This window comes from Eptesicus fuscus, chromosome 1 (genome assembly GCF_027574615.1).
Source record: "Eptesicus fuscus isolate TK198812 chromosome 1, DD_ASM_mEF_20220401, whole genome shotgun sequence".
Classification (NCBI taxonomy): domain Eukaryota; kingdom Metazoa; phylum Chordata; class Mammalia; order Chiroptera; family Vespertilionidae; genus Eptesicus; species Eptesicus fuscus.
Window position 1 is genome coordinate 58,124,075 of NC_072473.1, and position 13,749 is coordinate 58,137,823.

Here is a 13,749-nt window from a genome sequence, read left to right on the forward strand (position 1 = left end):
TCTTCCCCAGTGGATATGATTCCTGCCCTGTAGTTGTCTGAAGGATCAATGTTGAGCATCATTAGTGACTCTCAGCTTCCATCTGACTGTACACCACAGCAAAGTCTTTGGATATGTTTTTCAGTTAAAACAGTAATGACTTTTTTGGAATGTATTCCCAGTGGAGCCTATTTTCTATGTAGCCTGGAAGAATACCTAACTAACATTGGCAATTCTTCAAATACTTTATAAAAAAATCACTATATATCAAATAACTGAGTGACTCTGGGTTGTTGAACAGGACCTTAAGATTTGGGGATATCAATTCACCTGGAAGATTCAACCACTGCTATTCAGAGTTGCTGCTGAAATACTATGTCTAAGAACTCAGAGTTCATCAATCTCTCATTTTTATTAGATCATGAGAAGGAAATGATATTAGGAGTTTTAAAAAGAGATGAATATTTGAAAAAAGTGGAGGAAAAGAGAATAAGGTAATATTCTTTTATCTTTGCTGCTCTCCTTCACTGCTTTCTGTTTGTTTCAAGCAATTTAGATCAGAAACGGGATAACTGCAACCACATTGAAGGCAAATGTTGTTCAGTGATTTCATGGGTTCCAAGCCATAGCCCAAATATTTTTGGTACTTTATTATTTAGCTGGATGAAAGAATGGAGTTTAGCTAATATAGTGTTGATGAGAATGCCCATTTGGTAATAATGTCATAACTTGTAGCTAAGTTGGGGGACTGCCCAAGTTTTAGTGCTAGCTCTGGAATATATTAGTTGCATGACCTTTATTAAGTTACTCAACTTCTCCATGCCTTGGTTTCCTCGTCAATTAAACAAGGATAATAATAATAGTATATACCTCATAGGGTTGTTGCAAAAGTTAAGGAAGATAATATATGTGCAGCAGCTGGTACCTAAGTGTAAAATAAATATTAGCTATTATTTATTTACTAGAGGCCTAGTGCATGAAATTCGTGCACGGGGTGTGTGTGTGGGGGGAGTGTCCCTCAACCCAGCCTGCATCCTCTCCAATCTGGGACCCCTTGAGGGCAGTCGGACATCCCTCTCACAATTCAGGACTGCTGGCTCCCAACTGCTCGCCTGCCTGCCTTCCTGATTGCCCCTAACCGCTTCTGCCTGCCAGCCTGATCACCCCGTAACCACTCCCCTTCCAGCTTGTTTGCCCCTAACTGCCCTTCCCTGCAGGTCTGGTCACCCCTAACTGACCTCCCCTGCAGGCCTGGTCACCCCCAACTGTTCTCCCCTGCAGGCCTGTGTCCCCCCAACTGCCCTTCCCTGCAGGCCCGGTCACCCCCAACTGCCCTCCATTGCAGGCCTGGTCCCTCCCAACTGCCCTCCCCTGCTGGTCTGATCACCCACAACTGCCCTTCCTTGCAGGCCTGGTCCCTCCCAACTGGCCTCCCCTGATGGCCATCTTGTGGTGACCATCTTGTGTCTACATGGGGGCAGGATCTTTGACCACATGGGGCAACCATCTTGTGTGTTAGAGTGATGGTCAATTTGCATATTACTCTTTTATTACATAGGATAGAGGCCTGGTGCATGGGTGGGGGCTGGCTGGTTTGCCCTGAAGGGTGTCCCAGATCAGGGTGGGGGTTCTTTTGGAGTGTGGGGCAGCCTAGGTGAGGGGCCTATGGTGGTTTGCAGGCTGGCCATGCCCCCCGGCGACCCACGCGGAGGCCCTGGTATCTGGGGTTTATTTATCTTCTACAATTGAAACTTTGTTGCCTGGAGCAGAGCCAAGCCTTCTGTTCATTCTGTGGCGGCAGCCATTTCTGTTGGGGTTTATTTACCTTCTATAATTGAAACTTTGTAGCCTTAAGCTGAAGCCAAGGCAGGCCAAGGCAGATGGAAAGCTTGGCTTTCTCCATCACCAGGGGCAACCATAGCCTCCTACTCTCTCCAGCTCTGTGGATGCCACCATTTTTGTGGAAATTTATTTATCTTCTATCATTGAAACTTTGTAGCATTGAGTAGAGGCCTGGGCTGGCAAGGGCAGGCGGAAAGCTTGGCTTCCTACATTGCCGGGGAAACCCAAGCCTCTGGCCTGCTCTCTGTGGCCACAGCCATCTTGGTTGGATTTATTGGCATATTTGCTCCTGATTGGTTGTGGGCGTGGCTAGTGGGCATGGCTTGTGGGTGTAGCAGGGGTACGGTCAATTTGCATATTATTCTTTTATTAGATAAGATAATGCTTTTCTCAGATCAGTCTTACTGAGACTTTGTCTCCACTGTAGCTGGGAGAAGAAGCAGGGGATCTGGGGAGTGAAAAGTACCCATTCTACCCCAGGAACACCTAAATTTTTTCAAATATGTCTCTGTGAGAAAAGTTGAGTAATATTGGCACAGTTGAGTTTCATATCAGTTGTAGGCATGTTTGATATTTGGCTAAATCCCCATATATGATCTCACTTATGTTTCAGCCAGCATTCATCCTGATTGATTGCATCATCTGTTCTGAATGGTCATATTGTCATTCTGATTGGCTGCTTTATCCACTGCAATTAGTTGCTACCTGTACTCTCTTGCTTGTTAAATATATTTAGCTATTACATATCACCCCTGAATACAGGAGCAGATATAAACAGTTTCCTCCTCGGTTACTGCTTACTGTGCAACATGTAGATGTTGTGTCTTGTATGTTTCCCAAAACTGCAATCAGAAACTTTGTTTATTTTACTTGAAGAGAATACTTATAGTAATATTATCTTAACATGCTCCAGAAACAATCAATGCACTTAAAGCAACTGGGATCCTTAGAATTGGAAATACATGAAAATATTCTTGATGCTTATTTCATATTACAATATACAGAAGAGCTCTCCAGGGTAAAGTTATTGATTTTCTGGCTCATTAAATTTTTTTGAGGAATTGAGTGTTTTTTCTACACTAAACTGTGTTAAATGTGTTGTCTCATTTTGTTCTGAGCTACCAAGATATGAGTCAAGCCCATATGATTCTGGTTCTGTCACTCTTAACAGCTATGTATTGAGAAGCCATGCCAAATTTGGCAGCATGCTGTTTAGAGTACATGCTGTTGAGCAAATATGCAATCCATACTTACTGATTGAAATCTTATTTACACCGTGAAATCTTCATGTAACCTTGGACAAGTTACTTCCATAGATAAATCTAGTTTCCTCATTTGACAAACAGAAATTGTAACATTAGCTACCTCATAAGGTTGTTGTAAGGATTAAATAAGGTGATATTATCAAGAACATAGAGCAATACTGACATACAGTAAGCACTCAATAATTCCTGGCTATAATCATTATTCCTATTGTTGGTTTGTTTGGCTCTTGATTTACTAGTTCTAGTGACCACTATCAGTGCTCCATTCAGATCCTCTAGGGTCCCTTAGATTATGCTTTCATCCCCCAGTTTCTACCTGCTTTACTTCTAAGGGTTGGCACCTACTGTTTTCTTTAGAGGATGACCTTTGGGTGGTTGGAGTTGCCCATAGGATTAGAGAACCGCAAGTGACAGATAAACTTGAGTTTTTGTCCCTACTGGGCAGCCCCAAATCAATGACTGACGGATATTGTAACCATTTGTCTCTACCTTGAGGCAAGACAGACCCCACAATGCAACTTCTGCTTCAGAGCTCCCCATGGGAACTTGCTGAGGCTGGACTTCACCTTGGTTTAGTCCCTCCCACTTCCCTCTCCTACCTCACCTACTCACTTACAGGTTCCTCCAGAGAGCACTCCTTAAATAATTTGCACAACAAATTCACATTTCAGAATAAACTTCTGGAAAACTCAACTAGAGGATTTGCTAGAGCATACAGGGAACTTAGTCATTTTCCTTGCTATCATCCAAAGTTATCAACGTAAGGAAATTATGGTGTAACAGATTTTATTGCACCAGTAAACTTTGTGTTAGTTATTACAATTGTTTTCACTTTGATACAGAGGTGTAGGTTGATATTTGGTGGGACTCTAGAGGAAAAAGTAATCAGTTATGAATAAGATCTATATAGAAGAAATGGTTTCACAGGAGAGGTTACATATGAGCTTAGCCATGAGATTTCAAAAGGATTTTGATACTAGAAAATATATGTCAACTATATTTCATCTATTTACAATGAATCACAAAATTGCCTTCAGATTCTGCTAATAAGTTTCAGAAGGAAATGGGAGCCAAAGGGAAAAAAAAAGCATTATGATCATCACAAAGAAAAAACTGATCTGGAAAGTTAGTAAACTGGAGTTTGGGAAGCAGTGGGTTTTGTGTTTGTGTATTTATTTGCTTAAGTAGGCTGTCCTTATGGATTAAGAAAATAGAACACTGGAAGAATGTAAAAATTGTATTGAATCAAGATTTTAGAGGCCTCTCACGCAATTGTGCTCCACAGTCCACATAGCCACTAAAATGTGGCATTCATAAGGTAGAACTGGTCTCTGGGTGCTCTTAAAAGTGCTCTGTACCAAAAAGCACATCAGAAACCTGATTATTACCTCCAGGCATGAACTGTAGTTTGAGGAGAAATAACTGGTTATTATGAGAGCATTCTAGATTCATCTCAGAGGCTCAAATACATTTATTTTTCTATTTAAGTCCAAGCAGGAAGGAGTGATACAAGGCATATATACACAGGTTTCGAGTATTAGAGAGTAAGAGTATTTTAAATGTTCTCTGTGAAGAACAAATCAATTAGGTTTATTGATGCTTTAATGCAATGAAGAAAGAGGGAGGAACTGATGCAAAGAAAACTGAACTACCAACAGGGACTGCAAATGCAAAAAAATATCTTTCATTTGAAAGCATAATATTAAAATATCTGTTGATCCTTTTGTATTTTAGATTTTTCTAACTGTGGAAGAACTCAGCCTAACATAAAAATTACATGGCTCATAGAATCTATTTTCCCCTCCCTAAATCTCATTAACAAATTTTTACTCTACTTGATCTTCCACACCTAAAAATAAATACTGCTTGCTAAATGTCTACTTTGTGGTTTTGACTTATGTAAGAAATCTTCAATTTAAAATACTACTAAGTACCTATTTATTTTTGCAGTTCATTTGTTGGCTTCATTCTCACTAAGACATCATTTCCATTTGACCACAATGCCTATGTTTAAAACATGTCTGGACTTAGGTTCTTTTTTGCACCTATTCTTGGACTTGTCTCAGTAGTAAACTCTATTTATTGACTTATAGCATACATTTCTCTTTTCTTTTTCCCTACCCAACTCTCACTTTTGTTCAGCTCTGGGAGTCGCTTTAAAAAAAATCATTCCTTGAATGGGATTCCTCTGGCAACTATTATGGGTCTGGAGGTGGACATGAGACCAAAGATGACCCATTCAAGAGGGTTCTCTTCCCCAGTGGACATGTCCAATAACACATGTTATACAAGTTGCTGTTGGGTGTGAATGCCAGCATCCAGATATACTAGTATGGGCCACACTTCTGGACTACTTCATTTTTAATTACATTTATTGGGTGACATTGGTCAATAAGATTATATAGGTTTCAAGTGTACATGTATGAGACACATAATTTGTATACTGGATTGTGTGCCCAACACCCAAAGTAAAATCATCTTCTATTATATATATTTGACCCCCTTTACCCTTTTCTCTGGTAAGAACCCTTCCCTCTGGTAACCACCATACTGCTGTCTGTGTCTATGAGTTTTTGTTTGTTTTTCTTGTTTGTTTATTTGTTCCTATCAATTTTACATCCCAAAGACCTAAATATAAGATCTGAAACAATAAATTACTTATGTTTTATATGTACCAAACTTATGGACCTTGGTTGGAGAGAATATTTTATGCATTTGAGTCCACAGTCAAGCGAAGTAAAAGCAAAAATAAATGAATGGGACTATATTAAACTAAAAAATTCTGCACAGCAAAAGAAACCACCAACAAAACAAAAAGGCAACCCAACTAGCGTGGCTCAGTGGTTGAACGTCAACTTATAAACTAGGAGGTCATGATTCGATTTCTGGTCAAGGTACATGCCCGGGTTGTGGGCTACATCCCCAGGAGGGGGTGTTCAAGAGGCAGCCAATCAATGATTCTCTCTCATCATTGATGTTTCTATCTCTCGCTTCCTCACACTTCTTCTAAAAATTAAAAAAAAAGGCAACCAACTGAATGGGAGATTATATTTGAAAACAACAGCTCTGACAAGGGTTTAATATCCAAAATATATAAATAACTTATACAGCTGAATTTCATACAAACAAACAATCCAATTAAAACATGGGAAGAGGACCTGAATGGACACTTCTCACAAGAAGACACAAATGACCAACTGATATATGAAAAGATGCTCAACTTCAGTAGCTATTAGGGAAATGCAAATCAAAAGTACAATGAAATACCACTGCACACTTGTTAGAATGACTATTAATCAACAAAAGAAGTAATGATAAGTGTTGGAGAGGACATGTAGAAAAAGGAGCCCTCATTCACTCTGGTAGGAATGTGAACTTGTATAGCCTCTATGGAAAACAGTATAGAGGCTCCTCACAAATTTAAGAATAGTTACCATATGACCCAGCAACATAACACCTCTTATGGGTATCTAACTGTGAAATTTTAAAACATTTATTGGTAAAGATTTGTACACCCCTATGTTTATTGCAGCATTATTCATGGTGGCCAAGACATGGAAACAGCTAAAGTGTCCTTTGAGCCCAGCCAGCATAGCTCAGTGGTTGAGTGTTGACCTGTGAACCAGGTGGTCATGGTTCAATTACTGGTCAGGGTGCATGCCCGGATTGTGGACTTGATCTCTGATGAGGGGCATGCCAGAGGCAGCCAATCAATGATTCTCTCTCATCATTGATGTTTCTATTTCTCTCTCAAGCCTTTCATCTCTGAAATCAATAAAAAATATATTTTTTTTTATTTTTTAGCCATTTATTTTTATACTAGAGGCCCGGTGCATGAAATTCGTGCATGGGTGGGGGTGTCCCTCAACCCAGCCTGCAACTGCTCCAATCTGGGACCCCTCTCACAATCCAGGACTGCTGGATCCCAACCGCTCACCTGCCTGATTGCCCCTAACCACTTCTGCCTGCCAGCCTGATCACTCCCTAACCACTCCAGTGCCAGCCTGATTGATGCCTAACTGCTCCCCTGTTGGCCTGGTCAACCCTAACTGCCCTTCCCTGCCAGCCTGGTTGCCCCCAACTGCCCTCCCCTGCTGGCCCGGTCACCCCTAACTTCCTTCCCTTGCCAGCCTGGGCGCCCCTAACTGCCCTCCCCTGCTGGCCTGATTGTGCTTAACTGCCCTCCCCTGCTGGCCTGATTGTGCCTAACTGCCCTCCCCTGCGAACCTGCTCACCCCCAACTGCCCTCCTCTGCTGGCCTGGTCACCCCTAACTGTCCTCCCCTGCAGGCCTGGTTGCCCCCAACTGCCCTCCCCTGCTGGCCTGGTCACCCCCAACTGCCCTCCCATGCAGGCCATCTTGTGGCGGCCATCTTGTGTACACATGGAAGCAGCCATCTTTGACCACATGGGGGTAGCCATCTTGTGTATTGGAGTGATGGTTAATTTGTATATTACCTCTTTATTATATAGGATATTATTAGAATTTTCAATAATCTTTATTGTTGAAAGTATTACATATGTCTCCCTTTTTTCCCCATTAACCCCACTTCAGCCTGTCCTCGCTCCTCACCCCAGGCCCTCATTGCCCTGTTGTCTGTGTCCATGGGTCATGCATATATTCAAACAAAGCCCGTGGTTGATTGCCTCCCACTCACCCACCCTCTCCTGTCTTTCCTCTGAGATTCTGCACTCTGTTCCATGCTTCCATGTCTCTGGATTCACTCCTTTTTTCAGTTTATTTTATTACTTAAATTCCACATATGAGTGAGATCATGTGATACTTGTCTTTCTCTAACTGATTGATTTCACCTAGCATGATACTCTCCAGGTCCTTCCATGCTGTCTCAAAGGGTAAAAGATTATTCTTTTTAATGCTGCATAGTATTCCATTGTATAAATGTACCACAGCCTTTTTGCTAAATTTAAGTTCTTTATTGTTTTTAATTTTCATTCTTTATTGTTTAAAGTATTACATAATTCTCTTTTACCCCTCCTCATTGTCCTCTCCCCACCACTCCCACCCCCCAGCACATGCATTCACCCCCTACTGTCTATGTCCATTGGTTATGCTTATACTAGTATACATGCATACAAGTCTTTTGGTTGATCTCTTAATCACCCATTTTCCCTGTGAAGTTTGACTGTTTGTTCGATGCTTTTCTGTCTCTGCATCTATTTTTGTTCATCATTTTATCTTGTTCATTATATTCCACAAATGAGTGAGATCATGTGATATTTATCCTTCTCTGACGGGCTTGTTTAGCTTAGCATAATGCTCTCCAGGTCCATCCATGCTTTTGCAAATGGTAAGAGTTCCATCCTTTTTATAGCAGCGTAGTATTCCATTGTGTAGATGTACTACCATTTTTTAATCCACTCACCTGCTGATGGGCACTTAGGCTGTTTCCAAATTTTAGCTATTGTAAATTGTGCTGCTATGAACATAGGGGTGCATATATGCTTTCTTATTGGTGTTTCTGATTTCTTGAGATATATTCCTACAAGTGGGATTACTGGGTCAAATGGGAGTTCCATTTTGAACTTTTGAAGAAACTCCATACTGTTTTCCACAGTGGCTGCACTAGTCTGCATTCCCGCCAGCAGTGCAAAAGGATTCCTTTTTCTCTGCATCCTTGCCATCACTTGTCGTTTGTTGATTTGTTGATGATAGCCATTCTGACAGGTGTGAGATGGTACCTCATTGTCATTTTGATTGCATCTCTTGGATGATTGGTGAATTTGAGCATGTTTTCATGTCTCTCGGCCTTCTGTATGTCCTCTTTTGAAAAGTGTCTATTTAGGTCTTCTGCCCATTTTTTGATTGGATTGTTTATCTTTTGTTAAGTTGCATGTTTTCTCTATAAATTTTGGAGATTAAACCCTTATCAGAGATAATATTGGCAAATATGTTCTCTCATGTAGTGGGCTTTGTTGCGTTGTTGTTGATGGTTTCTTTTGCTGTGTAGAAGCTTTTTATTTAGAAGGCTTTTACTTTGATGTAGTCCCATTTGTTTATTTTCTCCTTTTGTTTCCAATGTCCTAGGAGCTGTAAAGATATTGTTATGACATATGTCGGATATTTTGCTGCCTGTGGATTCCTCTACGATTTTTTTCCTGTTTTATATTTAAGTTATTTATCCATTTTGAGTTTATTTTTGTGTATGGTGCAAGTTTGTGGTCTAGTTTTATTTTTTGCATGTATCTGTTCAATTTCCCCAATACCATTTATTGAAGAGATTGTCTTGACTCTATTGTATGGTCTTGCCTCCTTTGTCAAATATTAATTGAGCATAATGGCTTGAGTTGATTTCTTGGTTCTCACCTCTGTTCCATTGGTCTATATGTCCGTTTTGTGCCAGTACCAGGCAGTTTTGTGAACATTGGCTTTTTAATATAGCTTGATATCTGGTATGATGATTTTTCCAACTTTTTTTTTCTTTATCAAGATTGCTGCTGCTATTTGAGTTCTTTTTTATTCCATATACATTTTTGGAGAGTTTGTTCTAGGTCTGTGAAATATGCCATTGGTATTTTAATGGAGATTGCATTGAATCTATAGATTGCTTTTGGTAGTATGGACATTTTGATGATGTTGATTCTACCAATCCATGAACACAGTATGTTCTTCCATCTGTTTATGTCTTCCTCTATCTCTTTTTTCAATGTCCTATAGATTTCTGAGTACAAGTCTTTTACCTCCTTAGTTAAATTTATTCCTGGGTATCTTAGTTTTTTGTATTGCAATGATAAATGTTTTTTTTTTTTAATTTCTCTCTCTGTGAGTTCATTGTTGATGTATAAAAAAATAATAGATTTCTGGGTATTAACTTTGTATCCTGCTACATTGCCAAATTCATTTATTAAATACAGTAGTGTTTGATGGAGTTTTTAGGGTTTTCTATGTACAATATCATGTCATCTGCAAATAATGCCAGTTTTACTTCTTCTTTTCCAATTTGGATACCTTTTATTTCTTTTTCTTTTTGATCGCTATGGCTAGCACTTCAAATACTATGTCAAACCAGAGTTGTGAAAGTGAGTATCCCTTTCTTGTTCCGGTCCTTAGGGGAAATGGTTTGAGTATTTGCTCATTGGATGTGATATTGGGAATAGGTTTTTCATATAAGGCTTTTATTATGTTAAGGTATGATCCCATTATTACAACTTTGCTGAGTTTTTATCAATAAAGGGTATTGGATTTTGTCCAATGCTCTTTCTCCATCAATTGACATGATCATGTGGTTTTTGTCTTTCTTTTTTTTTTTTTTAGGCGATGTATCACATTTATTGATTTTCAAATATAATAACGGCCTTACATTCCTGGAATAAATCTCACTTGGTTGTGGTGTGTGATCTTTTTAATATGTTTCTGGATCTGGTTTGCTAATATTTTATTGAAGATTTTAGCAACTATATTCATCAGTAATATTGGCCTGTAATTCTCTTTCTTTGTGGTGTCTTTTTCTCGTTTAAGAATTAGGATAATGCAGCCTCATAAAATGACCATTGAAGTGTTCATTCCACTTGTATTTTTTGCAGTAGTTTGTGGAGTATAGGTGTTAGTTCTTCTTTGAAAGTTTGGTAAAGCTCACCTGTGAAATGATCCAGATGTGAGCTTTTGTTTGTTGGAAGTTTTTATTATTATTATTATTACTGCTTCTATTTCATCAGTTGTTATTGGCATATTCAGGTTTTCTGATTCTTCCTCATTCCGTTTTGGGAGATTCTATTTTTCTAGGAATTTTTCCATTTCATCCACATTGTCTATTTTGTTGTCATATAGTTGTTCATAGTATTTTCTTACAATCCTTTGTATTTCTGTAGTGTCAGTGGTTACTTCTCAGCCTTTGTTTCTGATTTTATTTTTTTGGGTCCTCTCTCTTTGTTTCTTGACGAGTCTGGCTAATGGTTAATCGGTTTTGTTTATCCTTTCAAAGAACCAACTCTTGGTTTCATTTATTTTTTGTATCATTGTTTTAGTCTCTATGTCATTTGTTTCTGCTCTAATCTTTATTATTTCCTTCCTTCTACTTACTCTGGCCTTTTCTTGTTGTTATCTTTCTAGTTATTTAAGTTGCAGGGTTAAATAGTTTATGGTTGATTTTTCTTGATTTTTTTTAAATTTCTTTATTGATTAAGGTGTCACATATTTCTCCTCATCCCCCCATTCCCATCCCACACCCCTCCCCACGGATGCCCCAACCCCCTGTTGAACTTAACCATTGGATAGGCTCATATGCATGCACACAAGTCCTTTGGTTGATCTCTCCCCCCTCCCCCCACCCTCCCCTATCCTCCCTCTGAGGCCCGATAGTCCGATCGATGCCTCCTTATTTCTGGTTCTGTTCTTGTTCATCAGTCTATGTTGTTCATCATTTCCCCTAGATGAGCGAGATCATGTGTCACTAGAGATATACTTATAAGAACTGAATGTGAGACAAGCAATAATAGTTATGCTGACAGGCAAATGAATCAGTCTGTAGTGAGTTCCTTTCTGGACCAACAGTTCTTTTGAGACCCAATTTCAATGTCCACCAGTTCCTTATGTGTACATGTCAGTACTGACTTTTCAGCTCTGGATGGTGGACAAATGGTGGTAACGGAGGTCCGACTCCTTCTGGTTTGGTCTCGGCTGGACCCAGGGGCACGGCTTCACCCGGACTCAGGGGCACGTGGCCTCACCCAGACCCAGGGGGCGTGTGGCCTCACCCGGGCCTGAGACCCAGCCTCACCCGGATCCAGGGGCACACGGCCTCACCTGGACCCAGGATCCGGCTTCACCCGTACCCAGGGGCGCAAGACCTCACCCAGACCCAGGGGTGCATGGCCTCTCCCAGACCCAGGGGCACGTGGCCTCACCCGGACCTAGGTGCGCACGGCCTCACCTGGACCCGGGACCCAGCCTCACCCGGATCCAGGGGCACACGGCCTCGACCGGACCCAGGATTCAGCTTCACCCGGACCCATGGGGGCATGGCCTCACCCGGACCCAGGGGCGCGTGGCTTCTCCCAGACCCAGGGGCACACGGCCTCACCCGGACCTGGGACACAGCCTCACCCGGATCCAGGGGCACACGGCCTCTCCCGGACCCAGGATCCGGCTTCACCCGGACCCAGAGGACCGTGGCCTCACCCAGACCCAGGGGCGTGTGGCCTCCCCCGGACCCAGGGGTGCGTGGCCTCTCCCAGACCCAGGGGCGCGTGGCCTCACCCGGACCTAGGTGCACGCGGCCTCACCCGAACCCGGGACCCAGCCTCACCTGGATCCAGGGGCACATGGCCTCACCCGGACCCAGGATCCAACTTCACCCAGACCCAGGGGCGCGTGGCCTCATCTGGGTCTGGGACCCAGCCTCACCCGGATCCAGGGGCACACGGCCTCACCCAGACCCAGGGGCGCGTGGCCTCACCCAGACCCAGGGGCGTGTGGCCTCACTTGGATCCAGGGGCACACAGCCTCAACGGACCCAGGGGCACATGGCCTCACCAGGGCCCGGGACCCAGCCTCACCCGGATCCAGGGGCACATGGCCACACCCTGACCCGGGATCCAGTTTCACCCGGACCCAGGGACCCGTGGCCTCCCCCGGACCCAGGGGCGCGTGGCCTCACCCGGACCTAGGTGCGCGAGGCCTCACCCGGATCCAGGGGCACACGGCCTCACCCGGACCCGGGATCCAGCTTCACCCAGACCCAGGGGCGCGTGACCTCACCCGGGCCCGGGACCCAACCTCACCCAGATCCAGGGGCACACAGCCTCACCCGGGCCCAGGACCCAGCCTCACCCGGGTCCAGGGGCGCGTGGCCTCACCCGGACCCGGGGGCGCGTGGCCTCTCCCAGACCCAGGGGCGCGTGGCCTCACCCAGACCTAGGTGCGCGAGGCATCACCCGGACCCGGGACCCAGCCTCTCCCGGATCCAGGGACACATGGCCTCACCCGGACCCAGGCTCCAGCCTCTCCCAGACCCAGGGGCGCGTGGCCTCACCCAGACCCAGGGGCACATGGCCTCACCTGGGCTCGGGACCCAGCCTCACCCGGATCCAGGGGCACACGGCCTCACCCGGACCCAGGATCTAGCTTCACCTAGACCCAGGGGCACGTGGCCTCACCCGGACCCAGGGGCGCGTGACCTCTCCCAGACCCAGGGTCGCGTGGCCTCACCCGGATCCAGGGGCGCACGGCCTCACCCGGACCCGGGACCCAACCTTACCCAGATCCAGGGGCACATGGCCTCACCCGGACCCAGGATTCAGCTTCACCTGGACCCAGGGGCGCATGGCCTCACCTGAACCCGGAATCCGGCTTCACTTGGACCCAGGGGCGCGTGGCCTCACCCAGACCCAGGGGCGTGAGGCCTCACCTAGACCCAAGGACGTGTGACCACACCCGAGCCCAGAGGCTCGCAGCCTCGCCTGGACCCGGGTCTCAGCGGGGTTTCGTCGTCTTGATCCCAATTCCTGTTGGTCAATTCCCTCTCAGCAATTACTTCGGCCATTTTCTCAGAGCTCCAGGGCGGCTGCCACAGAACTCGTTGGGCGGCGGGCTCGGCGAAGCTCCGGTGTTCCCGGTGCACGGCGGCGGGCTGTTCCGGTGTCGCTGCGTCGGCCCTTGGGTCTGCAGCGGTGGCCGGTCGCCAAGCGTGCGCACCTGGCTGCTTCCG

At 44.2% G+C, this 13,749-nt stretch overlaps 1 protein-coding gene across 1 annotated transcript in view; it reads left to right on the top strand.

The window, feature by feature from the left end:
• The first annotated feature begins 354 nt into the window (after positions 1-354).
• The window catches only part of SYTL5 (synaptotagmin like 5), a 314,612-nt gene continuing 301,217 nt past the window's right edge, over positions 355-13,749 (top strand). The window contains 1 exon segment of the mRNA XM_054719382.1: positions 355-473. Within this exon segment, the coding sequence (XP_054575357.1) occupies positions 355-473 (119 nt within the window).